Below are 27,678 nucleotides of genomic sequence, written 5' to 3' on the forward strand. Positions count from 1 at the left end.
ATAAACTTTATAGATCCTAATAAAACCCACCCTTGTAACAGGAGCTGTAGCACTGGTTTGTCCAAGCATAGTAAATTTAGGCCTTTTCACAGTCAGTACCAACTGATGTCTACAAATTCAACCTCCCAAATAAGGCTACAATGGTAGAGAAACAGAATAATCTTTGAGGGTTGAAAGAGAATTATGTTCAACTTGTGGTCTATATGGCAGAGTTATCTCTAGGGCTGGTATTGTTAAATATCTTTATAATTGATCTGGAAACTGAGATAAGCGATGAAAGGGCCAGATTTGTAGATAAGAGAATTTGAAGGAGTTGCAAACACAAAAAATAGAGCAATGTGGAGAATACATAGAAGATGAAGTAGGCTAGCAACAGAAAAATACCATTTACTTTCCTACAAATATTTTTAAATGAAGTTTAATATAGAAAATTCAAAGACATCTGCTTGGGGGAGAACAATATAGGCAAATGTTAGGTGCGTGGAAATACAAAAAAAGGATTTGGTGATTTTTTTTGCATTAAGTAGCCAGTCATACCAGGACTTGAGCAATGTGTGACTGGAGCATGACATACCATCAAAGTCAGTGAGACTATTCGTGCAAACCCTTCTTTGAATGCTTAAGTCTGTGCATTTTCTAAACTCAAATTCATGTTGTATATTTTTTAAATTATATTTGCAGGAACATAAATAACATTTCTTTACTAAACATCTTCAATTTCTAGATAATCTGTATATGCTTCTCCTAATCTTTTTATTTTCAATGCTTCAAATTCCATTATCGGAATATCTAACTTCAGGGTGGCTACTCGTGTGTAAAGTTATGCATGTGTTTAAGTCTCTGCAGAATCTGGGCCTGCAGGAATTTAAAGTGCAAAGCTGTAGGATAAAAACAAATACCATTTTGTGATGTGTACATATTGGTAATTCCAGTAGACTGAGTATTTGTGGAATACTGTGTACAATTTTGTACACCTGATTATAAAACATAGAACAGTAAAATAAAGATAACACGAAGAACAACAGCAAAGACAAGAGCTGGAAGGTCAGACAGGAAAAAAGTTGAACAATGCATATATACTGTAGCTGAAAGAATTGAATAGAAAGGGGCTATGATTCTTTGTATACAAATATTTGTGGAGAAATGATATGAGGCCAAAGAAATGTACTAGAATTGTGACCAAAAATGATAAGGTATTACAGGAAGTATAGGGCTTTACACTAAGGTAGGGCAAATGTAGATTAAATATAAGGAACATATCCTGATAAGAGCTTAAACAATGGAACACCGTGCCATGAGAAATCATGATGCACCATATATAGAAATATTAAAAAGATTAGATAGTCAATGTACAGTATGTATGAGGTTTAGGTACCTCATTTCGCTTGTCCCATGAAAAGTCACTTTTTAGCCGTTGATTCTTTGATACCCAAGCAGTTTATGAAAAAGCCAGAATAGCCCCCAACCTTTGCCAATATTACCATTTGATATATTTCTGTTTTAAAGTAGATTTGTACTTACAATGCTATGTGAGCTGTTAAGTGCATGCAGACCCTTGTGAAATATTGAGAGTATGAAAGCAGCTAAATAAAAAATAAGTTCTGTTCCTAATCCAGGAGATAAAATTTAGGGATTATCATTTACTGGGGTAATGCATCCTTTAGGAGGAGTGAGCTGCAACTTTGAGACTGACCAGAAGGTTAGCGTCAAGGATTAGTTAAACTGTTAGAGGGAAGAGAAGATGATGACAACAACACATGTAATATTTTCATTATGGAGAAGATCACCAGCAAAAAACACCTATAGTACATGAGATCCATGTAATAATAGTTTGTAGTAAAGATATTTAAGATCTATTGATGAAAAGGACTACATGAGAGCTACATAGTAGAAAACACATGAAGGTGTCTGTTTTAATCTTGATGTAACTTGCTTTCATGGGTGTGTCACTTACCTTCATGTTACTGCAGAATCATTTTTGTGTTATTCTTTAACAGTTTAAAACACTTCACTTCTAGAAAGTTACGAGGGTAGGTAGACTGTGGGCCAGATTTTCAAGTGAGTTATGGCCTCCAGCACCTGCTTTAAGTATCATTAGGATGGAGGCTGAGGTTGGGGTAGCATGGGCCAGCCTTGAGGAACAGACTTTCACCCCCACCCCCGGAAACTCTGCCTTCCTCCTGTGCCCAGTAGTGGTCTAATACAGGAGAGAATCTGTCTGTGCAGCTCTGACTACCATGTATGTATATATTTAAAACTTTTAACAAAAATATGCAGATTATGCCCTTGTGTCATTTAGGGACTTCTCAAAGTTCTGTTCCATGTATATTAGTCCTTTTTCTAAATGAAATATTAACAAGCACAAATCTCTGTAAAAAGCTATTTCCTCCCCCCACCCCCCTTCCTCTGTGTGGATGTTCAGGATAACTACTTTTCTTGTCATTTTTTTTAAAGTTCTCCAGCATGGAGATGTTTTCAGTCATGCCTTGTTCAGCCTGAAGCACATTTTTATGGTGTAATATTGTTCATGCTTGAGCACTTTTAAACAGTAAATTGCAGAACATTTTCCCCATTTTTATATAGTAAACAATTGACCTGTAAGCTTGTATAAACCATCTAATGGGCAAAGAAGGGAAAAAACTCTGCCGCCAGCTTGAACAATCTTGTCAGAACCAAGTAATCTTGGAAATAGTGGGGAATGTTGTTTAGTTATGACTTTCAGATACTGTACAGGCATTTAAAAACCACTGACCTCAGCTTGTCAAACATTAACCAATCTAAGTTTTCTGCAGTGGATTTTAAGCGGATTAGAGGAGCCCAAGTTAAATGTTTCAGTAATAAATTATTTTTATTTTTAGAAGTTCTATATAGGGATATAGAACCGAAAGTGAGAGATTGTTGCGTTTGCTACACAGGGAGCTTTTCAACTATTTTGTTCAGTCTTCATCCACATGGTTTCACAATGAGTGTCACTTTAAGTTACAGGATTGAAGTTAGAAATATATATATTATTATAATGAAGCTCAGTTTAAACTGCCAAGTTTCACCTGGTTTCACATCTGAAGCCCTGCAAGGCTCTCATGTAAACCCGTAAGTCAGCCCAGGTTTAATCAACACTGGGCTCAGGTTCTCTCAAAAGCATTGTGAAGCTACACAAATGTTTATAAGAATCTGGGCTGAGTTTCAAGCTAGTAATGAAACCCATAATCAGGCAGGCTTCATGTGCTCTTCAAGTTTGCTGTGGTTTGTTTTTTAAACATTGAAATAGGGCCTGAACTTTCAGATAACTATTGCTAGAAATAATGCGTGTTACCACATGTAATCCTGTTGATCTCAACTCATGGTAGTAAGCACTACACCTATAGCAAGGGCTTCAGGGTCAGCCCTGTGATCTTTATGCTAAAAAGTATATAGCTGAATGGGTCGATACTGGAGTGGGAGCCATGAGCATGGATTCACATCCTGGCTCTAACTGGCTGTGTGACCATGGGCAAATCACTTTGCATCTCTCTTGCCCTCTGTAAAATAGGCACAGAAGTGCTAGCCCAACTCTGTAAAGTGTTTTAAGCTATATGGATGAAGGAATCCTCATTGGTGATTATTCTTACTACCAGTTTGAAATTCACTTTCCACTCTGATCATTTCCGGCCAGAGTTGCAACTACTAATGGTTTCAGGATGCAGTAGCATCCTTTTGTAAATGTAGACGTTAGTATTTCAAAAGGTGATTTACCTATAATGTGGGGGCAATATTGAGCAGCCATTATTAGATGAGCATGGCTGGCAGCAGTGAAGTGGTAAACTGAATGAAAAGTAAGAATCGTTTTAGATTTTTGCCATATGTTACAATCCTGTATAGAAATTCAACCTTGATGAAGAGAAGACTGAAGGGGGGTACATGATAACAGTTTTCAAGTACATAAAAGGTTGTTACAAAGAGGAGGGAGAAAAATTGTTTTTCTTAACCTCTGAGGATAGGACAAGAAGCAATGGGCTTAAATTGCAACAAGGGAGGCTTAGGTTGGACATTAGGAAAAACTAAGCACTGGAATAAATTGCCTAGGGAGGTTGTGGAATCTCCATCATTGGAGGTTTTTAAGAGCAGGTTAGACAAACACCTGTCAGGGATGGTCTAGATAATACTTAGTCCTGCCATAAGTTCAGGGGACTGGACTAGATGACCTCTTGAGGTCCCTTCCAGTCCTATGATTCTATGACAACACAGAGCCTCCACGCCACTTAAGACCCACTTACACCCTCAAAGTAGGCTTTGGAAATTACTCTGCAAGTCAGCAGACTTTTGCTTTGAGGGACCAAAGAGGGGAATCAGATTCCAGGTTGAAGGAATCTGTTAAAATACCCGTTAAAATAAATTGTGCATGCTTTTTTGTTAGCCTTATGCATAGGAGTAAATTTAATCTGAGCTTACACATGCACATAGCAGGCATCCTGCTGTTCTTCAGAATGGTAAAATCTCTGAGTTGAAATGTGTTGTGGTTTTGTGTGCCTTGTCTATCAAGGCTCCTGCATAAATAAGATAAATTGGAATAAAATGAAAAGCAAAAGAAAATTAAAATTGGAAAATGGAGTCTTCACAAATTTATAGCAAATACAGCTCAGTGTTTTGAATTCTCTTTGTGAGCACCATTGTTGGCAAAATGATAGCTGTCTCTGACTGCGGGAATGAGACTCTCATTAACAATGCGCTAATTGTGGGTTTTGTACATCCACTCATGTCCATTACTGGTTTGGATCCTGGATTTCCTAGAGATGCTTCTTTCCTAAGGCTATACTCCAACAGTTAGTCAGCTATGGGGCTTTTACTCACAGTCATCAAATGTAAATATTAGGGGGGCCTGGTTGGAGGGTATTTTTCAGTACTTCTTCCTGGAATATTATTTCCCTCTTGGTCCATAAGAGCACAAGAGTGTTGATTTTCAGGGGGGATTCCAAGGTCTTTCTCTTTAAGGCCTACTTATTTAAGCCTTTTCCATGATGTGGTCCCATTTATTTGTGTTAAATTGGGAGGGTATTTTTTTTTCCATCAAGCTCCTTTTGAGCTTATTCTTTTAAAATTGGGCTGTGTTCTAAAATTCATGGTTGATTTAGAATTAATATACTTGTCAATAAAACCTGACATGCGCATTCTTATAAATTGAAAGATAAATACTTTACAGGACATTTTCAACAAAAAGCATTTATCACTAAAGAAATTTGTGAGGTATGCTTCTTGTAGCTAATCCATTTCCTGTCTGTTGTGCAGCTAAAATCGACCAAGAAAATGAAGAGAAGTCACTGACAGAAGCACATAAAAGGTGAGATGAACTAACGCAATAAAACTTTTTCCTTTGAAAGATGTGTTTTTCAAGCCAACACTAACAGAATTTTCTGGATAGCAAAAAAATGCATTCAAAAAATACAAGTGATATTTATTTGTCAGCTTTGTTTTGAACTTTAGAATAGAAAATCAAAACAACCCAAGCATGCACAGAAAACTATTATAACTGGAAATATACCCATCTTTGTTTTAAAAAAAGAAAAAGAAAAAAAAAAGACATTGGTGTATGAGTGAACTGTTTGAACCACACAAGATCTTAGGTGATTTAGTAGACATATAATATACACACACCCTTGCCATTATTCATTAAATACTGCTTTCTTCACTTATGAAATGTCTGCTGTACAAAATAATATTTTTTTAATATCAAGGATGGATATAATTAAATGTGATTTGATCTGTAAGAACTCAAATTCTTCTTCAAATGATTTTTGTGATGAAACCACAAATTTCACTACATATATGAGCAGTGTAAAAGTTTCAAAATCGGGAAAATTCCTCAACTGTGCTGTATTTCACAACTTGTAGTGTGTGTGAGGGGGTAACATGTATGTACACGTGTTTTTCAATGTTTGTTTAAATGTTGGTGTAAAAGATGACGGGAGGAAAGATTACTTTGTCAGTCACAGTAAAGGACCAAAATGAAAAATAAGTAAACAAACACTGTTTATATTCTAGGATCTTCTGAGGAGACTGATAAATGCATTTCTTTACCTGGTTTTATTTGTGGTGTATAATTTATTTATTTTTACCCAGTACTAGTGAATGCAATTGGAACTTCTTATTAGATACAAGTGTGTAGGTTAACATGCTTTTTATAGGCTTTGCTAATTAAGTGCAAGGACTTATGTCTCTTTTGGTGTTAAACCGTACTCTCTTTCCATAGAATTGTATTTAATTATCATCATAGCGCCAAAGTTATACCCAGTGAATAGAAAACCCCATAACATAGTCAGCTTTGATTTGCTCTCATCTCTTTCAATTCAACTGGGAGAATATAGGATTGCTAAGTAGTGCAGCATAAATACTTTTGTGAGTGGGGCTCATGATGTGAAAATGGAACAAAAAATGTTACTTTAGCTCATCTGAAGCCATGGTAAATTATAAGTAAGACATAATTAAAATCATTTAGAGTTTTATAATTGCTAAACTGCAGGCTCAGGATCTTCAAAAGCTGTAACCCAAATCCCATAGTAAAACCCAACCTCTGGGTAAGCAAGTGAAATTTTTGAGCACTCCGACTGTATTGTTCTGTCAGGCTTCAAAGTTCACTTCCGAACCTAGCAAATCCCCAAGGATTCTGTCCAGGGACCCTGTGCCTCAGCACTGCCTTTGTTTCTGATTGGTTCCTCTTCCCTGCTTCCTCCCCATTTCCTTGCCAGCCTAGCTTCATTTGGAACTGTTCTAATGATGTGTGCCTGTGGCCATAGCTATGGCTACACCTAATGTCTATAGGGACAGTGGAAAAGAGAACAGAATGTCCATCACCATGGTCCTTCCTCTGGCCTTGTCTATTCCTGCCCACTAACCCTCTCTCTCCCTCTCTCTGCAGAATCTAGATCCTACATAGGTTGGTGGGGAAAGGAATTATGCCTTATAAGCACATAATGCATGTGTCTAGCAAGGATGATCTGGGCTTTTAGCAGCCTTTATGTTGTATACAAAACAATGATGTTAAGGCCCAAGATTTAATATTAAGAGACAGAATTTATTCTGTCCACTCACTAGCTATGGAAAAATACATTTACATGATAATATTTCTTTAACTTCCAGCTAGAAACACAGACTCTCTTTTTCGCTATAGCATAAGAATGTTAAAACTGGATAACTCCATAAAAATACAGAAACTCTAGGTAAAAAGCACTAGCAAAAATAATCTAATTTGAATAATGTTTTGGACTCAGTGCACCAATGTGTACTTTAAAAAAATACATTTCTCCCTTCTTTCCCTTCCCACTACTGAAATTCTCATTCAGCCACTAGAATAAAACTTTTGCTAAGAATTTGAAGGCCGCTTCTTGGTCAATCTCCTTTGAATAGGATACATTCATTGCTAAAGTTTTCTTTAAATATCTTCGAAATAAAATGCTTGGATGTTGAACTTTTTTTAAAGGAGGAGAGCTTAGGAAAGCTAACTAAGAGATTAGTTACATTCTGTTAATCATAGGTAGAACAGCAATGCATTGGATGAATAGAGAAGTAAGTAGTACAAGAAAAAGTGATGGATTAGATGAAGCAAAATTAATGTGATTAATGTACTTGGATTTTTCTTTTTGAAGTGGTTAACTTCAGCCTATGTACAACTTAAAATCTACCTCATGATAGTATTTCTTTAACTTCTAGCAAGAAACACAGACTCTCCTTTTAGCTATAGCATAAAATGTTAAAAATTGACATCACCATAATAATACAGAAACTCTAGGTAAAAAGCACTTGCAAAAAAAAATCTAATTTGAATAATGTTTTGGGCTCAGTGCGACAATATGTACTTCAGAGAGCTGAGTTGTGCAATAGATGAGTTGAAATGGAAAGTTAATCTTCCACACAAAATAAAGACAAAGAAAATGGAATGTCTGCTCTAGAGACTCCATACAGTGTATAGCTGTTCATTTGTCACAAGTGAGAAAATGTTTAATCGGTTCTGAAATGATGTATTCTCTCTTTATTTATCATGTTTAGTGACTTTAAGAGTGTCAGTATGTAAAGTGTTTATCCAAGGAATGGATTTCTGGCACATGGATAAAATGAAAAGTGAAATGTTTAGCACACAATAGGCATATGTTCCAAGGTCTCTCTGAGTAAGTATCCTGAGATGAGAAGAAAGCACACAGGTCTGTGTTTATCTAGCTTACGCAGGCAGACAAGGAAGGCTCCAGCCTGATATTAACACTGAAGTGACATGGAATGTCTTCGCCATACCCCAAACAATTACATCACTCCCTTAACAATATTGATAAAGTGCAATAAAAAGGAACCTGGCACTTTCCAATTAGACCCTCATTCCTAAATACTTGTGAACCTGTCAAATACTTCACAAGTTAAAGCAGGAACCACTTTTTTTTTTTTTTTTGAGGGGGGAGAAGAGAGGGAGAGTGCTGGGAGGAGAAGGGCCAAGAATTATATGTTACATTGTTATCATTTTAAATAATCCTTAGGTAATTTAGGTTAAACACTTCTCATTTTGTCCTGCGGCCCACAGCAGTATGGCTGAAATACTGAACTTCTACTAGGGATGGATGGATGGATGGATGGATGAAGTGACTCTCTATTCAAATTAGTAAAAAGCAACAGAGGGTCCTGTGGCATCTTTAAGACTACCAGAAGTATTGGGAGCATAAGCTTTCGTGGGTAAGAACATCACTTCTTGCATCTGAAGAAGTTAGGTTCTTACCCACTAAAGCTTATGCTCCCAATACTTTTTTTAGTCTTAAAGGTGCCACAGGACCCTCTGTTGCTTTTTACAGATTCAGACTAACACGGCTACCCCTCTGATACTACTCAAATTAAACACTTGGCCTTGTTTTCACGAAGAACGAAGAACAATTTCCTCTCCTTCCCCCCAGCCCTTTTCTTTGTGTTCAGTTACTGAACATTTTTGCTTGCTGAAAAGTTTTTAATCATGGCCTTTATTTTCTGGGAGTGGGGAGAGAAATTTTAGTGCCATTTTTGGGGGTGAGGGCAAGGAAACTGAATTTAATGAAATTCAGAAGGGATAAGGTTTGATCATACAATTTACTACAGGAAAAAGATGCCCACAATATCAGACAGTCATTGTCACTGAAATACAGTACTTATGATACAGAAGTTTCCTTCCTTTCTCTCACCCTCCCCCCACACACACACACACTTCATTGCAAGGTAGGAGCAGCAGCTATAGCATCATGTTACTGGCACATGGTAAGAGCTGTGCCCGGCCTTCATATCTTCTCATACGGGTTCTTGTAGAAGCAGGAGCTAAGTACTAAAGCCAGACAATTAATTTGCACTGAAAATTACTCAATTTCAGATGATTTATGTGGAGCCTCTGAAAATGATGTTGCTTGGAGCAGTGTATGTTTAGAGTCTTCTAGATTATTACACAGTGTATCCCTTCCAAATATTATAAACTATATTTTTATGTATATGTTTTCACTGTTTACTAGGATTGCAGGCAAAATGGTGATAAGATATGATTACAAGGAGGCATTCCCATTTAAGGGCTGCTTTCCTTTGGACTCCTTAGATGGCTGAAGGCTGTAGAAAAGAGCTTTACAAATGCATTTTGCTATTGATCCCTAGTGAAGGCCAGATAGGCCAAAATGTTGGATTATCACCCTGGCTGGGTTACGTTGTGATTGATTTAAAATGATATGAAAATTTAGAATAAGTTCTGCTATGTGAAATTGAAATTTGCTCTGTGATGCAATAACAGATACTTGATTTATAATAAAAGGACAAATGAATGGTTTCTGCACACTAACATAATTATTGGCAAGGGAATTTAGGTTGAGTACAATTGGGTATGGAACACCTGTCTACCCATTTCAGGATGTTTTTGGTTTGGTTTATTTTATTATTTGGTTCAGGTACTTCTACATTCCAAGGATTGCTAGGGTTTAAAGTGCTTCCCAAGTGCTGTCTCTCAGGCACCTCTTTGTTTTCAGAACTTTTTTTTTTAATGCATTTAGCAATGTTATGTTGCTCTCTTTGCTGTAGCAACAGGTGAATTGTAGGAATGTTTACCTCCAAAATTCCCTGAGAAATAATGTAGGCCTAACAGGACAGTCCTTGCATGCAGAGAACTCCGCTTCAATGGCATTAGATATGGTAGGGACCAATACTTTGCACCTGCTCTTGTGCTGACAGGTTGATGACACCTTGAGTAATAACAAACCTGATAGTAGAATGGTACTGTTGAAAAGCAATACTAGAAATTTAGCACCTAAGTCTGGTAAGCCTTTAAAACCTTAAGCATTACTCCCACCCCGCTGTCTGCCACACAATGGTTTGGATTTCCTTCAGAGGTGATCTGCAAAGCTAAAATGTAATAGAAGTAATGCTTGAAATATGTGTTGAAAGCTCCCACTAGCAAGGCTGAGAGTGGAGAGAGAGAGAGAGTGAGCAGAAAAAATAAAATTAAACTGAAAGGTCAGAGAATACGGTTGGACTCTTTCTTTCTCCTCTGGGTCCCTTTCACTACTGTTTTCCCTGCTGCCCATACCCTTGTGACCTTCCATTAATTGACAGTTGGTTCCTTCCCTGTTAGATCTCCTTCTCACTTGGTGGCTCGTATTACTGGTGTGAGTTACATACAGTAGGAATTTACACATCATAGCTATATATTTAATTTCATTAGGGGACTTCAAGTGCTAACACAAACATGTATCAGATCTCACTCTGGGACAAGGCTTAGAAGTACCAATTTTATGCCATCAAAAATCGTTGCTTCCTGGAATAGCTAGTTCTAAGACTCATAAGGAGGGTCTATTCTTAGCTCTACAGTAAATGAGATGCAGGAGTTAGTTCAAGAAGCAATTATAGTGGAAATACTAAGCAATAGTGACACCAATATAATTAAAGTCAATATGTTTGAGGTAAGAATCATGCTGAAAATTAGCACTGTGGCACTGAACTTTTAGAAAAGGAGTTTAAAAAAAACCAAAAAAACAAGGAGTTAGTCAAAAAAGGCTCTAATTGCAGAAATTAAAATCCTTAGTTCCAGCATGTTTATTTTTTTGATAACCACTGCATGTTCAGCAAGTGGTTTCACTACAGTGATGCCAAGATTGTTTTCTTGAGAGATTACAGATGAATTCGAATATGATTAATCATATTTTTCTTGCAGCATGCATCACCTTGTGCTTATGTAATGCCAATGAACCCCGATCATCGACAGGCAGAATCGAACCGGGGACCTCTGGAGCTTAGTGCATGAGCCTCTAGCACATGAGCTAAAAGCCAACTCGCTGTTAGCTAAGGCTGCAGAGCAGACTCATTTTATCTCTTTAAGTGGTCTCCATGCCACTAGATGGGACAGAACACCACACCCAAGAGGTGTGTGGGTTACACTTGCATGCATTGAAAGTTATCTTCCATCACATTGCCCAATTGGCAAGTTTAGCTAGATTCTTCTGTAGTTCCTCACAGTTTAGTCTTGTCTAACCTAGATAATTTTTTCATCCACATTTTTGTTGGAAAGTGGAGCAGGAAGAGAAGAAAATGGAGTAGGAAGAGTAGATATGTCCCTGCAGGCATTGCTCTTTTCCCTTCTGCTGTAATAACCACCTTATGGGCTAGATCCTGATCCAGCTCCCAAGGTCCGGGGCACACCAGCTAAGTTAGACAATTGCAAGAAATGTGGTTTAATTAGGCCACAACTTTATTAATTTAACTCATCTGGGACATATCCACCAAAAACCTGTACAGTGCAGGTCATCATTCCTTCCTTGTTTCCACCTGGTGGAGGCATGCTGTCAGCCCACTTTTCTTCCATGGCAGGTCCCCAGCCCATTGCAGAGACCTCACCATCCTCCCCTGGTAGAACATGAGGGGTAAGAGGCTGATGGAAAAGCACTGTCTCCTCACTATACCAAACATTAGGAGCCCCAACTCTGTTACCCAGCTTCTTTAGGGGATGCCAGGCATTAGCCAAAGCTGTGTTTAATGTTGTATGTATATTGAATCTAATAGGATACATGTGGAGCTTTCTACTTATATATTTTAAAAAATTGATGTCCCTCATCCTGCGGAGACATCCAGTATCCACAGAGACATTGGGGTTCACCAGCATGGAGCATCTTTCAAGACTGGGCCTATGTCAATAAAATAAATTACTCAAAATAAAACAAAAAATATTATGTGGAAAGTCACTTCACGTCTCACACACACAACTCCTTTAAAAATGGTAGCCTTATGGTACGTCTACACAGCATAAAAAAACTCCAAACCCAACCCTGCAGCAGCGAGTCTCAGAGCCCAGTCAACTGATTCTGGCATACCGGGCTTGCACTACAAAACTAAAAAATAGCAGCAAAGATATTCAGGGCTGGGTTGGAGCCCAGGCTCTGAGACTCAGGGGGTGGAGGGGTGTCTCAGAAGCTGGGCTCCAGCCTAAGTGGGGAAGCATACATTGCTATTTTTAGCCCTGTAGCATACACCCCATTAGCCCACTCAGTTGGCTGTGGCTCTGAGTTTCACTGTCATGAGTTGCTTTGGTTTTGGTTTTGATTTATTTTCAGTGTAGATATGCATTTAAATGCACTAGGTTGAGAAGATAAGGTATGTTAGCAGAACAGCTGGAGGAAAGTTGGAACTTAATATGAGGTAAATACCTTTAGCTTGCTGCCATGAGACCAACAGATTGTGGATCAGACCCACTACTATTCTGGGTCAATAGGCACCTCATTGTGCAAGTTAAACTGGCTAAGGGATTATTAAATATAATTGAAGCTCATATGTTAATCTTAACATACATCTTCTCCTGACTTTCAAAGATGGATGTACATGAATGTATCACAAATGGACAGTTAAGCACACAGCTTACCATGTTTCCACGTAACTCAACAGGTGTGCACAATAGTGGTAGTTGTGTGACTGTTAAGTTGCAGACATCAAACTGGAAAAAGAGGCCAGATAAGTCATTGTTTCATCACCTGAGGATTCCTCTACATCAGCGTCGTTCAAAACAGCCAAAAGGAGGGCTAAGGTTGTGGTCCAGGGTTTTGACAGCTGTTACAGAATATCAAAAAACATATATTGAATAAAAAGAAATAATTTAGCATTCTCTTCACAACTTACCTTTATTTAATTAGAAAACTTTCACAGCCCTGGACCCAGAGATCCTATTCTTATTTATAGAGCAGGTACAGCACAGGCAATGACATTGCAAGATTCCCCAAAGTGCCCTACCAAAATATCTCAATCCTGAGCTAAAGGGGCTAATTCTAGGGTTGAAAAGGTAGGTTAGTCTCCATGCTCACTTCACTCTTCGGCCTCTGAGAGTTCCAACAAGATTGCTGCTTTGTTCCAGTCGTGGTTGTAGATTTTGTATAATGGACTTTGTCCATGGGAAACTAGACTGAGGAAGCCAACAACCACTGGATGGCTTCAGGCATTAGATTACTGGCCTGGGCTGCATTTGCATTGGTATTCTAGAGATGAAAGACATAATCCATTAGCAACATCCTGAGTCAATCAGTCCCCTGCAAATTGTAACTTTTCCAAAGAAATGATTATAAAATAGCTTAAATTCTGAATGTTGCATGTTGAATGTAACGATTCTCTGCCACTTACACTGTATGTTCTGTGACAGTTGCTGAATCTGTAAGTGTTGCTGAATCTGCTATAGTCATTATAAAGTATAACTTATAAATATTTATGTTGTGCAATTATATTATTTATTCATTTATGCTTTTGATACTATCAGTTGTTATAATTAAGCATTAAGGATGTTGAGTGTTCATTGTTATATTAAGAATAGAAAAATACCACAAAATACTAGTCTGCCACAATATAATTTCTTGGCCTTCCGCTTTTATGATTTATGTTGGGTGGTGGCTGGCATAGGAGTACTCTGTGAAGATATTCCTCCAAAGCAATTTCTCCCCCTAAATACAAAGTTGTTTGATTTTTTTTTTCTTTCTTGGAGCAATAAAACATTTTTTGCATTCAGTATACATTTATGGGATGGAAGGGGTGGAGATGAGGAAGATGATTTAGAATGAAAAACATTGCAAACATTTGGAAACTTTTTATGGGGGGCAGGGGAGAAACTTGAGACCTTAGTTTGTTCTCTAAAGAACAAAATTACAAAAACCATAGTTACACAATATAAATCGGCAAAAGCAAGGAAAGATTGATGGTTCCTGGCAGTTAATTTAAAGTGGTATGTTAACTTGGCTTTGTTTTTAATACAATAATACTGTTTTCTGCCTAACAAAACAAAATTTGCTTATAAAATTTTGAATGCTTGATTTTTTCCCCCTATACTTGTGTTTACAATCAAATTTCCCCACTTTTTATTATGCAGGACAAGGATGGCAATAGGTGGAAATGTGTAAAAACAGTGTATGAAAATGCACTCATAACCTTGAAACCACAATAAAAAGGGAACCCGAATGAAATATACCAACTTGTCCAAGTGACTGTTTGGGATCCTGTTTCTCCCAGTCTTTTATCTCAGAAACTAGGAGGCCAGCCCCTTTTATCCTTTTTTGAAGCAGGACCCAAGAGGAAAGAGGCTTAATTCCACCTGCTAGAGCTGCTGAGAGCCCTCCAAATCATAAGCCTAACCTTGATCAGATAGATGGAGTTTCCATGGTTACATGTTCTCACTAATATGTTTATACTATATGAGCTGTATATTCTATACAAGAGACAACTGAATATTAGTCATTGCTTTTGCCTCTAAACAAAATGATGCCGAGAGGGGTTAATAATGACAATTCATTTGACTAACTTTCCAGAAAGCAGCCACTAACTGCTAGCTATACACTGTACTCTTGTTTTCATGTCTCACCTTAAATCCAAAGGGCCAAATTTTGCCCTTATAATGGACTTATAAAGCCTCACTACACAAGTTAGGCCTTAATATAATACAACTCATGTCAAATTTAAATAGAGCAATAAGTTGCATGCATTTGTATACTGTCTTGTTGATTACATCTAGCTGTTCTTCTCCCTCTCCAAACATACCTACACTTCCCCTTACTCGACCTTAGTTATTAGCTGTTTTACCTGTGACTTTAATCACTGGATAGCATGTACTTTATGAAGTAGGTAGACCTACTATCTGAATCAGGGAATGCTTCTGGAACCCAAAAGCCTCACAACTGCTACCGTGGGGGAAAATCCCATGAGGTAATGTCAATTAATTAAACTCAAATTTACTAAAGTGAGTAGCGACTTTAGGGCATATCAATAGTAACTGATCATTTAGACTCCAAAACCTGAGGTATCAGGAGCATCCAAGTAAAGCTGCAGATGAAATCCTTCATTTGTTGTTAAACAACCTAGAATCATCTTCATGCTCTTAAATCCATGTTTAGATTGGTCACTACTATTATGATGTGCCTGCAGGTGTTTTGTTTTGTGTGTTTGGAACTGGGATGTAGAGCGAGAGAGAGAGTGTGGGTTAACCATCTCTCAGTAAGGTCAGCCAGGAATAATGTCACTGCAAGTGACATTCAAACTATGTCTCTGGACCTACAGTTACCTTTATTTGTTGGCTGCTGGAGCCTGGGTAGCCCCTTCTGAGGAGACTCTGCAGCTGTTTCTTCATTGCTGAGTAGCACTAATTCTGATTCATTTCTTAAAAGTGCCAATTTGTTGGTTTGTTCCTCCATTCCTCTTCCTTCAGCAATAGGCACTCTCATATCATCCACAAATTAAGAGAGCGATCTCCATACACACACATTTTGTTGGTATTGATAAATTGGCCAGATGAACGGATAGTTGTCTAATCAATGTATGACACATGGCAGACCTGAATTTGAATCATTGTGAGCTGCTGTAGTGTGTTAACTGGAGAACAAAATGATAAAGCAATCTATGGCTTGTTCACAAAATATTTCTAATTGATTTGACCCAGTAGGTAGACGTGCTGGTGGAGAGTAGGTTTAAAGATGTGATTGTCAGGTTTTTCTAATAATGCTGATTGTTAGGTTTAGTTGTTTTATGTAGTTGAATATCTGTAGAAAAATGCACAATAGCATAGGTGTAAAATAAGTAGCATGTAGCAAGGTCTAGGATGTTTTTCTGAAATGTGCCTGGAAATGAAACAATTAAGTTTCTAGAGACTAGATTGGGGGGCGGGAAGATTGGGGGAGGGAGGGAAGCTAACCACCTTCCCTAATCTAACTTCCTTATTTATTTTCTCAGAAACCACCACCTTCACAGATTTAGCAGATTTAAAGACATTTAAATGTTCTTTGGGGCCAGTGTGGGGAATATGAAAACCTATTTAAAATCCTTTTAACAGATATTTGGCCTTTGCCCTGTCTGGATAAGGCAGCAGTGTGAACATCAATGCCTTATTTTTAATCAGGCTTGAAAAGTCACACTGACTGGAACAAAGCCACTGACCTCCTGTACCTCTATTAATCCTTGAAAATAACCCTAACCCTCTTCTCTCCCACCTTCTCTGACACACAGATTTTGTGTTGTTTTGAAACATGACTTAGTAGTATGGGGGACTTAGGCACCTTTCATCTGATGAACTCATAGTGCTTTATGAACATTAAGCAAGTTTCACAACACCTCTTTGGAGTAGTACGTATACCCGTTTCACAGATAGGGTAGGTGAGGCACAGGGAGCGTATGTGACTTTCACAAGGTCATATGTTACTGAAACAGATTTGGAAATGGAACCCAGGGGTCTTGAGTCCCAATCCCCTACTCTGACTACCATACACATGCTGCCCATGTAGCTATAAGCACTACTGGAATGTGTTTTGCTTCAGGGTTTGTTAAAGGACCAGCAAAGCACTTGGATGAGTTGCCCTGCTGAAATGCAATGTAGAAGGTATCTGTTGTGTGGCTCAGTAATGTGGTCTGAAATGGCAATATCCCCTCCTAACCTTATGGGTTTATTTGCAGCTTTGTCTAAATCCCTTTTTGTAATTGAGACATAAACTGAATGTCCCTTCCAAAGTCAGCTTTGAGGTCTCTCTATTTTAACATATGTAATCTTATGGATTTCAAAATCTGATATTCACAGAGTATGCTAATATAAACAAGTTACTCCTTCCCAAATTTCTGGGGATCTAGGGTCACTTCTCCCTTGCTTTATCTTGATCTTTTGCTTTTCATATCAGAATCTTACCACCTTCTCTTTCAAGATACAATAAGGAGAACATCAAAATACCTCTGACTGAAGAAGTTGAAATGATTACTTTGGATTTTTTTTCACCTGTGCTACCAGGATAACTAGCTAGATTCCTGGGGCTTCCTGCTTTTAGGCCCAACTGTGTCGCAGGTTGTCTTCTGTATTTGCACGAACAGGTGTTAGAAAAATGGCACATTAACTGACAATCTGCCAAGCTTCTGGTCTTTCACGTTTTACAAGCAGCTTAATTTCCCCTTCCCTCAAATTGGTTGCCATGGGAGGTGATCAATCTGGCAGGGGACTTGCATTTTGCTGTAACTGACTGGAAGAAGGAATGCCATTAGCCGGAGTTAAAGCTAGATATATGGCTGAATTGGCTATACTGGTGGTTCCCAGCAAGATTAGCAATGATCAGAGGAAAAGCCTCACTAACTCCCTTTGATCCCATGGATTGTTAATGAAAGCCTTCATATCTTCTGTAAATGTTAGTACCATTTATCAAACTCAAACACATATTTGTTGGAATTTCATTCTGGCCTGGCTCCCTGTTTGATGAGATAGTTTCATGTAGAGGTATTATAGCTTGTTTCCTCAAATTTAAACATATTACTTGAGATGACTGTTTTTCATTCTCTTGTGATGTTCATCTTCTAGTCAGCATGATAATGTTTTTTGCAGATCAGTCCTTTCGCTACTAGGGTTCCCTTGTTTCATGCTATAATTGGGTCTGATATCCCTGTGTCATTTGTTGGAGCCTCTTTGCCTAGGTGTTTGTCAGAACAGAGCCTCTTCTTTCTTTGAGCTTCTGATTTTTCTGTGTTTTGCAAACACAGAAGGGTCTTTAAGTAGCTTACTCAAAAATGGCCACTGACTCAAAAGGTGCCTGAAGATTCCCATGCCATCCTGTAATGCCCGTCACTCTGCATATGCTTTTGATTAGCTGGCTGGCATGTGCACTAACTGTCCTAGCACTCTTGCTGTAACTATTATTAAGGTAATCAGTCAGTTGGTTCAATTGGTGAAATCCTAACCACATTGAAGTCAATGCCAAAATTTCCTTTGTTTTCAACGTGGCCAAGATTTCATTCTGTGACTAATATGATCTCACTATGTAAGGTTCATAAAATGTTATTGCATGGGTGGCTGAATAGTAATCTGAATTACGACGTGGGACACCAATCTGGTTCCCTGTCTGTCTCTTCTCTCTTTTTTTAGTGTCCATTGCTCTACTGTCGTCTTGTCCCATTCTTCTGCACCCCAAACCAGCAGGCTTTGGAAGTGTTACACAAATAGTGTAACACAAAAATAAAAAAAAAAAATCTGAATTGTATTCTGAGCCATTTTGTTGTCCACAACATTTTTTCACAAACTGGCCATTTTTTTCATAGAAACAAGTGAAAATTTAAATTCTCATATTTTGATGTAATAATTGTATGAAGAATATTTTGAATTTTGAACATGTTGGCATTTTAATTACAAATAAAATTGATGAGATTTCAATAAAATTATTATACACCTATTCCTTGAGATAACTTTATCCTTTTGAATTGAAATTCCTTTTTTTTTTTTTTTTCACGTGATACCATTTTTTTTTTAATTTGGAACTAAGGGAGAGAAGCTCTAATTATGGGGGTTTTCAAATTTCATTGAAATCACAGCCATTGTGCTAAATCTTGGTATGTAGCCTCCTGTATCCTTCACGAGCAATTCTTGCTTGCACTTCAGCTCTACATACGCTACTTTGTCATCTATGCTAGCAATATCTATGTTCAGAAATGGGTGTCAAACACAGTTATGTCAGAATCATGATTGATAAGTATTTTCTAGCATGACTGTTGCTACCAGTTTTGCTATTGTCTAGGGTAGAAAATAATTGTTTTAACACCACCTTTCTATGGACTGTTCCACCTAGATTGTCTATTGTATTGTGTCATAGTGAAAGACTGTGGTTAGAACTGCTTTAGATTTCAGCTCTGTTTTGAAAATAGTTTCAAATATAATAAAAATGCAATGCGAGGAAAGGAGTTAAGGTCTGGCTTTGCTGGGCTCCGAAGAGAGTACATTCATTCTTGGCTTTAGAATGGACAATGCTTTTGTTAAAAACCGTGTGTGAGATTAAATATCAAACCCCAACCCTTGCTGAGGAAATATATTAGAATATGTACAGGAAAACATCAGAGCTAGATAATCTCTATATTTCACTCCTATTACCAATAGCAATTGTGTATTATGCCAGGTTTTGGATGCAGAAAGAAAATTCTATATCAATAGATAATAAAATACTTGGTGGTTTTGTTGTCTTTGGCAGCTTTTTGGAAACTGCAGCCTATTTCTGTATGAAACCAAAAATGGGAGAGAAGGAAGTGTCACCTCATGCTTTCTTCAGTATTTGGCATGAATTCAGTTCTGACTTCAAAGACCTCTGGAAGAAGGAAAACAAACTTATTTTGCAAGAAAAGTAGGTGTCTTCATTTTTACAATGACTGTTAATATTCTTTCTAAAAGAGTATTATTAGGAGCAATATCTCAGGGGAAAAAATCAATGTGGGCATAAAAATACATCTAATGTCTTTCAAATAGCTTCTGATACAAACTTTTATTGAAATGTTTTTTTATAAATGCATCCTAACAGTCATGAAGTCTACTAATGAGTAAAAATTTCAGTTTGCGCTAAACTTTTTCTGTCTTTTTCCACATGACCATGAATGATGCATTAGAGCATGTAATTGATACATCACTATTAATCCAGACAATGAAATCTTGTTCACTTAAGTCCTGAAAGTCATTGAGAGGTTTTTCCTGCATATGTTATAGTGAGTCATAGACAGGGCCCGGTATCCAGATATGATATCCTAAAATATTTGACCTATTATGGCAGGGGGAGACAAAAATCTAGCAAGGTCATCCCACAAAGAGAACCAAAACAAACAAAATACCCAAACTCTACTTTTTTGAGCTTTCTTGCACCATGATAGAAATAAGGCATGATCACTTTAAAAAAAGTGGCATAACTGCCTGTGTCTTCTGAAACCCTCTGGTTTGTGTGTATAACAGGTGCCCCTTTGTGCCAATCCACAGATGATGTAGGTCTGTTACAGCTCTCAGCTAGAAAATCTTGGCTCTTTAGCTCAAGCTAGTATGTTGGTTAAGATTGTGACTGTCAAATAAGCGGGAGCTTGTCCAGTCATTCTAACACGCACTTTGAAGTGGATTACACCTTACATTAGAGGAGCTACGAAGTCTATTGTATGCTGTATATAGTTATCATTTTTGGTAACTCGGTGAACATAAGAATGTTGCTATGATTTAATAAATGTCAAAATAAAATGAAATTTTACAGATGTAGGCCCCGAAACAGCAAATGTTTATAGACATGCACAACTTTACACATACAAGTAATCTCAATGACTTCCATGGGAAGTTAATGAAATTACTCACATTAGCAAAATTTGTCATGTAAGCTTATATTTAGGCACCTAAATAAAAAGGGCTTGCTTTTCAGAAGGGCTGAGCATGCATAATTCCCACTGAAATTAGATTACTGAGTGGCTAACGTCAATGGAAACTGTTGGGACCTAGCACCTAGAAAATCAGGTAGCTAAGTCACATTATTGATTTTTAAGTAAAGGGGAAAATATTTTAGAGTGAATGCCCTTTTCACAATTAAGAAAACAAAGACTGGACTCTGATTCTATTGCAAATTTATGGAGCAAATATTTACACAGTGCAGGTACTTACTGGATGGAGGTGCACTTCATAGTACTGCTTGTCTGAAATGATTTCATATACTTAAATATCTCTCTTTAGTATTTAACTTCAGCCCAAGTTCATTCTGTCTGCAGTTTCCCATGCTGGGATATAGCTGCCAAAAGATTATGTTGTGTTTCCATGTATTTTTTATAAAATTGTTTTTTAAAACATTTTTTATTTTTGAGATTATTGGGTTATTTTCCTTAAAATGGTGAGAACTCTTCTCACTATACATATTGTTTCCTTTAGTATTAAAAACAACAACAACAACAAAAAATGGGGAAGATACATTTTGGCTCTTTATGGAAATGGAAAATGTTGAAAACACTTTTTGGATTACCTGCTAGTCATACAAATGTTTGTTTGCTTTGTTTCTCCATATATTTTGAGGTACAAGAGAAGTTGTATTGAAAACAGGACCATTAAGTGTTCACTTGCTTGTGTTTCTTATTACCCTACCATAAATCATTATCCTCCATATTTGGCATCATATATAGTTGGTGTGGAGGAGGAGGAGGAGATGATCTGAAAAAAAGAGGTCCATGACTTCCCAGGGGGAAAATTAATCCAAGGCAGACAAAGACCCACTTTTATGAATGTTTTTCCATTATGATATGAGGAATGTGGAATACAGAAAATAGAACATCATGCTGAACTGACTCAAAGTTTTTTTGTAATGTTCTGTCAGCATGGATTAAGAATTTTGGAGGTCCTGGCTTGCTCTTTCCATCCCCAGGGTACCAAGGTTAATCATAATTAATGCTACTTAATTATAATGATTTGCATCTAACTATATAACTGTTAACTAATCAAACCCCAGAAGGACATGCTATAGAGGCAACAGGCAAAATCTTAGAGGAAAAGAAATAATTTACAGAGCAGGTCAGAAATGTGAGCTTTTTCTGTTGAAAATATCATTTTCAGCAAAACATGAGAAACCTGAAATATTTCAGCAGATAATCAAAACATATAGATTCTGAAATGTCATTTGCAGTCCCTCTTGAGAGTTCAGGTGTCAGGTGCTTCCATTCTCCTCCGTAAGGTGGACTCCCTAGTCAGATTACCATTGTCTCACATCTTGGTGAGAAGGGAGGTGATGCATCATGGCTGTTGCATGGCCATGATGCATCGTGGGAGATTATAGAAGAGAATGAGTGACCCAAATTACAACTCCTATGAGGCACCACAATGGCATTTCAGAATCTATCAATCTATACATTTTTGATTTTGGCCAAATTTTTGATGAGCAATCGAATTTTCCGTGGAAAGCACATATTTTTTGTGAAAACTCTAATTTAGCTGAAACCTAATTTTTTCCCATCAAACAGTGTCAATGGAAATTTTCTAACTAGCCCTAGTAAAAATATGTTCTCTAGAGGTGCCTCCAGCCAAATGACAGAATGGTTTTCTTGACCCGTTGTAGTAGCCATTTCCAGCTCCTCTCATTAAGGACAGGAATGTTGTGAATTGAAGGCCTCTTTGTACTGGAAGAGTAAAATGGAGAATAACCTGGGCAAGGCCCTAGAGTGGCTGAGAGTGTAACACTATAGTATTCCCTATTCCCTCTAAATTGCAGTAAGAATTAAAATGTAGGGACATATCTACAGTTGGTGTAAACTGACATCAAGGCTGTTGGATTTGAGGATCTGGTCTTTTGTTTCCACAGAGTGTCCCCAGGGCTCTACATCTTTATGGTTCCTATGGTTCCATGACTTAAATTATTACCAAATGAATACTTTCCTGAGAGTGCATACTTTAGCTTTTAACTCAATGTGGAAATACTCTAAATCTGAAATACAGTAATTTGCTTTGTGATGATACATGACACTCAGATGCCACTGATGTTATTTATACCTAAAAGATTGGTGCCTAGATTGCATGCTAGGTATCTCGTGCTAATATTTTAATGGTGAAATCCTGCCCTCCTTGAAGTCAATGGCAAAACTTTCATTAACTTCAGTAGGGCCAGAATTTCACGCAATGTGTTTTGAAATCACAGTGGTTGCTTCTCTCTATCTATGGTGAATCAAGTTATTTATTTTCTGTAACTAAAATCAAAGAGCAAGGTATTGTCTGTATACATTTATGTGACAGGTCTGATAAGGCCCCCCTTTTTTTTTCTTTGACTGTTGCAATATAATTCTGTTGTTGGGGAAATAATTGCCAGGCTGCTGCAAAAAGGAAAGCAATTTGACAATGATCATATTTGTAAGAACTGTACCCTGTTCTTTTGTTTGAGCCCCAAAATATTTTCTTTGTTTAACAAGATTACACTGTGAGCAGCATTTCTGGCCTAGTTTTAAGGTCCTTGGTCTTCAGTAGGGAAAACAAGGAGTAGTGATAGCTTCTTATAGTAGAAATTCCTTATCCAATCTTTGTAAATGTGAGTCAAATTGTTAATGCAATAACTTACCCAAAGACCTTTTATAAATGTTTTTTTTTTCCTAAGGTGCACCCTTATGCTACAGATGTGCCAAAAATGTGTATGTTTAAAGAAAGCAGTCAGTAATTCTTTATTTTAAATACTTTCCAGTCTGGATTGCAGCTTGTATATTGGTTTGCCAGGCATTTATATGCAAAAGATAAACACAGCAGTGTCTAGTCTTGGTATTTCTCTGCTACCAGATGAGAAAAACCAAAGAAAAATGGCACAAGGTTAAGAACAAATTCATTTTTCTGAAGTTTTCAACTGCTTCTACTCAGTTGTGTCAGATGAAATAAAGCAGAAATGGAAAATACCAGTCACAGAGAAAATTCTACAAGACACTGCTGAATACAGTAGCAATAAAAAGAAAAATGCACCTGAAATTTACACTTAAAGCATATTTCTGTCATTAGTACTATTGGGATTTCCTTAACTGCACTGTGTATGCTGGGTCTCAGCCTAAGGTTGATTTTTTTTTGTTTTTTTTTGTTTGTTTGTTTGTTTTTGTTTTTTAAGTCTAAACAAGACCCATTTAGCCACTTTTTTATTTACATATCTTTTTTTTTAAAGAAGCGTGTTTTGTACTTTAAAATACTTTTGTTCTGTGTTTCATAACTAAAAATGGCTTTGTTTTGATATTCAATCTTGGCAGGTATAATCTTTTCAGAGATGAAAGGATATCATAAGCTTGCAAACAATTGGCTCCAAATTCAGCGCTTGTTACGTCTGTGCAACCCCACCAACATTAGAATTTGGCTCGATTTTGAATTAATGAACTAACAAACTTTGAATGATCTCACCTTTTTTCTTCCACTATATTTTTGCAATGTGCCATTAATAGACCACATGTTACATTCACATATTATGAGCTGTGAGCGTGTGTCTATCAGTATATGTTACAGCCAGACCTTGTGGATCATGTGATGGGATTCTGAAAAGTGGGTGTAATGGAAGCAGGACAGGTCACTTAGGGTAGGATTAGAGCTGTGTTCAGGGATATAACATGTTGTAGGTGAAAGTAGCACATCCACTATTTGGAATCGAAATGTCTGATCTTGGTCCTGAACAAACATTTCCTGTTCAGTATTTAGGATTAAGACTCTCAGACATCTAGATATGAAATGTTTTGTTTATAGGCAGCTATTTTATCTAGAGTGGTGCAAATAACATAGTTTTCTGTTCATTAGCAGCTCTCAAAAATTGGGAAAAAAATCAAGTTCAACAGAAAATATTTTTTAATTAAAAAGTTTTAAAAAGTCATTTGGGGTCAAAAGTTTTGTTAGACCCAAAGTGAAACACTTTATAACTACTTCAAGCACTTTTTAATCTTTTAAAAAAATTGTACATAAAAGTAAAGGATTTTTTTTAAAGTTGTTTCAAATAAATGTTTTTGAAATATTTCCATTTGGAATTAATTTATTTTATTTTATTTGGCTGAAGCAATTTGGCAAAATCAACATGAATTTGCAAAATGTTTCAGTGTCACCAAATCTGCATTTTTCACCAAAAAAAGGTTTTGGTGAAAAAATTTCACCCAGCTTTAATCCTGTCCCCCTTGAGCATGTCAAGCTCTAAGTATTTAACTTTTTCCTTTTAAATCAATCTCGTCAATCTCCTATTTTTTTTAAATTTCTCTAAATTCCTTCTGGTTTCTCTAGATCGTCCAGGTTATGAGGTGGCCATCATTAAATGCATTTTTTTCAGATTTAGTTGCACTTGAGCCAGATCAGAGAGAAAGGAACACTGGCTGCCTTCTCTACCATCCAAAGAAGGGAGACAGAGGGCTAGGCAGGAACAACTGTGCCACCTGACTATAAACCTGGAATAGTCTTGAGCGGTAGGGCAAGAACCTCCCCAAGAATTGAAGATTGACTGGGAGGAGGGAAATCTGTGGAAGCACACTTAGAGTCTTATCTTCAGGCTGAGGTGGGCAAATTCCTCAATCTCAGAGAAAAATCCCCAGAGTGTGCAGACACACTTGGATGGCAGTCAAATACAGAGTGAGTAAACCCTTGTGGGGTATAGGTATATACAAAGTTAACTATTGGAATGTCTTCTATTGGTCTGGGTGGCAAAATCTGTCTTTCAAGACTAACAGAGCCAAACTTTTTTTTTTTTTTTTATTATGTATACTCTGGCTCATGACAGTAGCAATGAGAGGTGAAGGCTTTCAAACCTTATTTTAAGTTTAAAAAGTAAATAAAAGGAAAAGTCCAACATTTTAAAATGCCAGTATCACTGGAGCAGCATTAGAGCCTAATTAAAACCTGCTAGCCTTGTCACTAAACCTGGAGAGGCGTTGTTAATAATCCGGCCTCCCTTTTTTGCATGGCAGAGTAGGCACAGAAGCTCCTTTCTCTCTGCCTCTGCTCAGAGTACTGCTGCAGTCTCTTCAGACAATCACTGCTGCCCCAGATAGCCCCACCCCTTGCAAAATTGTAGGAGTCTATCTGAACGTGGGGAAGAGCTCCTGCTTGCACAAAAGAAGACAAAAGGAGAGGAACAGTTGGGAACCCCTAAATGTGTGTGTGGGAAAACTGATTGTCTACTCATTCTGGCACATATTTATGAAATAGGGTGTGAGCTAATAGAAATGCACTTTGACTGACTCTTAGCTGTAGGTGGGAGAAGGTCATAAACTAGATCTACTTCATTATTGTAAAGTTCTGACATCTTCCACCTCACACTAAGTATGAGAACTTCATTTCACTGACTCCATCCAACCTTTTAACTCCCATGCTAAATCTTTGACATTTTAAAAATAATCTGTAACCCCTTAAATTTATTCCTCATTTGACTCTCAAAGTTGCCCATTCCCATAAGAATAGCAGTTAAGCTGGCACTTGGTGTATATATATAAAGCTGGTCACATTGTATATCTAGATGAAAGGGAGATTTCTGGCCAACATGTCTCCACAGCTCATTGATCTCCCCCTGCAGAAAGACTGGTATGTCTCCCTACAGATTCCCCAGCAGGATGATTTAAAACTTGCCGTTGAGCAATTTAATGTCTGGCATTAGATATCTATGCATTGCAGAGTAAGACACATACTGGTAATCTGCCACTATTGCTTGCAAAGAAGGGCATTCAATCTCCAAGCACGAGCTATGTCCTCCCAAAGTAATTTAAGGGATCTTTTGTTAACCCTTATAATAAGAACCAGTAAATTAGACCTGAGAATGAGAGATCTGGGAACATGGAACTATTCACTTAGTAAGGAATGGGGAAGTGGGGGGAGAATCAGAGGGTGAAAAATGTCTATAATAAGTCTTCAATGTGTCATTCCTGTGATAATGAAGATTAGTAGCATTGCCTAGCAAGGCCACATTTCAAAATCAATGTAAAATTAGCTGATGTAGGATGTAAGGAAATGATGGTTATCTGTCCTGAAGGTAGCCTTGCTTCAGTCTAGTTGAAAGTAATGGGAAATGGTGACCACTTTGACTAAGGACAAAATTCATGAATTTGCTAGTATAAATCAGGAGGTATAGAAACATTGTGTGTGTATGTATGTGTATATATGTATATGTATGAGAGATACTTGTAATAAAATCACAAGAGTTGGCAATTCTGCACCATTTGGTGATTTAAGGATGGGATTTCCTTTAATTTTAAAAGTGTTGCCCTTTTGAACTTTGGATGTGTGTGTGTGTGTGTGTATTTGTGCAGATATGTTTCTCTATATATGGTTGGACACCATGGTTATTACACAATTGGCCTTTCTCTCGTTGCGCAAGAGGATCCTTTGGGGTGCGCAGCAGAAGGAGCGCCGCCGGAGCAGTGCCACTTCGGCAGTTCGGGTGGCCTTTTTACTTTTTTTTTTTTTTTTTGCTTTGGCAGTTTTGCTTGGGGCAGCAAAAATGGTAGAGCCAGCTCTGCGGCAGGGGTGCGTGCTCAAAAAAAATTTAATGATAGGGGTGCGCAATCAAAAAAGTTTGGAGACCACTGTCATAGCAGAGCAAGACAAAATCCCCTAGACCACCAGGATCTTGGTCCCAAGTGATGCTGAGTGAAATTCGGAAGTTCTGTCCCACAGGAAATTCTAATGTTTCAACATTTGTCATCCTAAATCAGGAGGGAAAAAATGCAATATTAAAATATTTCATGGAGTGAAGTATTCAAAAAATGTAAATTAGGAAATGTTGAAATAAAACATTTCTACACTTTCAATCAAAATGAACATTTCAACATAATTTAAACCAAAATCAAACATTTTGATTGCACTAACATGAAATGCTTCTAAGTTCAACATTAAACTGCATTTACTATTGTGGTGCTTTGCCTCATGGGTGCTCTTATATGAATACCTGATACCTCCATTCTTCCCTATGGGCCAGACTTCCTGGTCGGATTACATCTCCC

The 27,678-nt window shown here is 37.5% G+C and overlaps 1 protein-coding gene across 6 annotated transcripts in view; it reads left to right on the plus strand.

Moving 5' to 3' along the window:
• FMN2 (formin 2) overlaps positions 1 to 27,678 on the plus strand; it is a 234,585-nt gene that overhangs the window by 187,167 nt on the left and 19,740 nt on the right. For 4 of the 6 annotated variants that reach the window (XM_065589091.1, XM_042848380.2, XM_065589090.1 and 1 more), the window contains exons 16-17: positions 5,263 to 5,314; positions 19,449 to 19,598. In XM_065589091.1, coding sequence (XP_065445163.1) covers positions 5,263 to 5,314; positions 19,449 to 19,598 — 202 coding nt within the window. The remainder of the gene's footprint in view (positions 1 to 5,262; positions 5,315 to 19,448; positions 19,599 to 27,678) is intronic. The other 2 variants (XM_065589093.1, XM_065589094.1) reach the window with 1 other exon arrangement.

Source organism: Chrysemys picta, chromosome 3 (assembly GCF_011386835.1).
Source record: "Chrysemys picta bellii isolate R12L10 chromosome 3, ASM1138683v2, whole genome shotgun sequence".
Lineage (NCBI taxonomy): Eukaryota > Metazoa > Chordata > Testudines > Emydidae > Chrysemys > Chrysemys picta.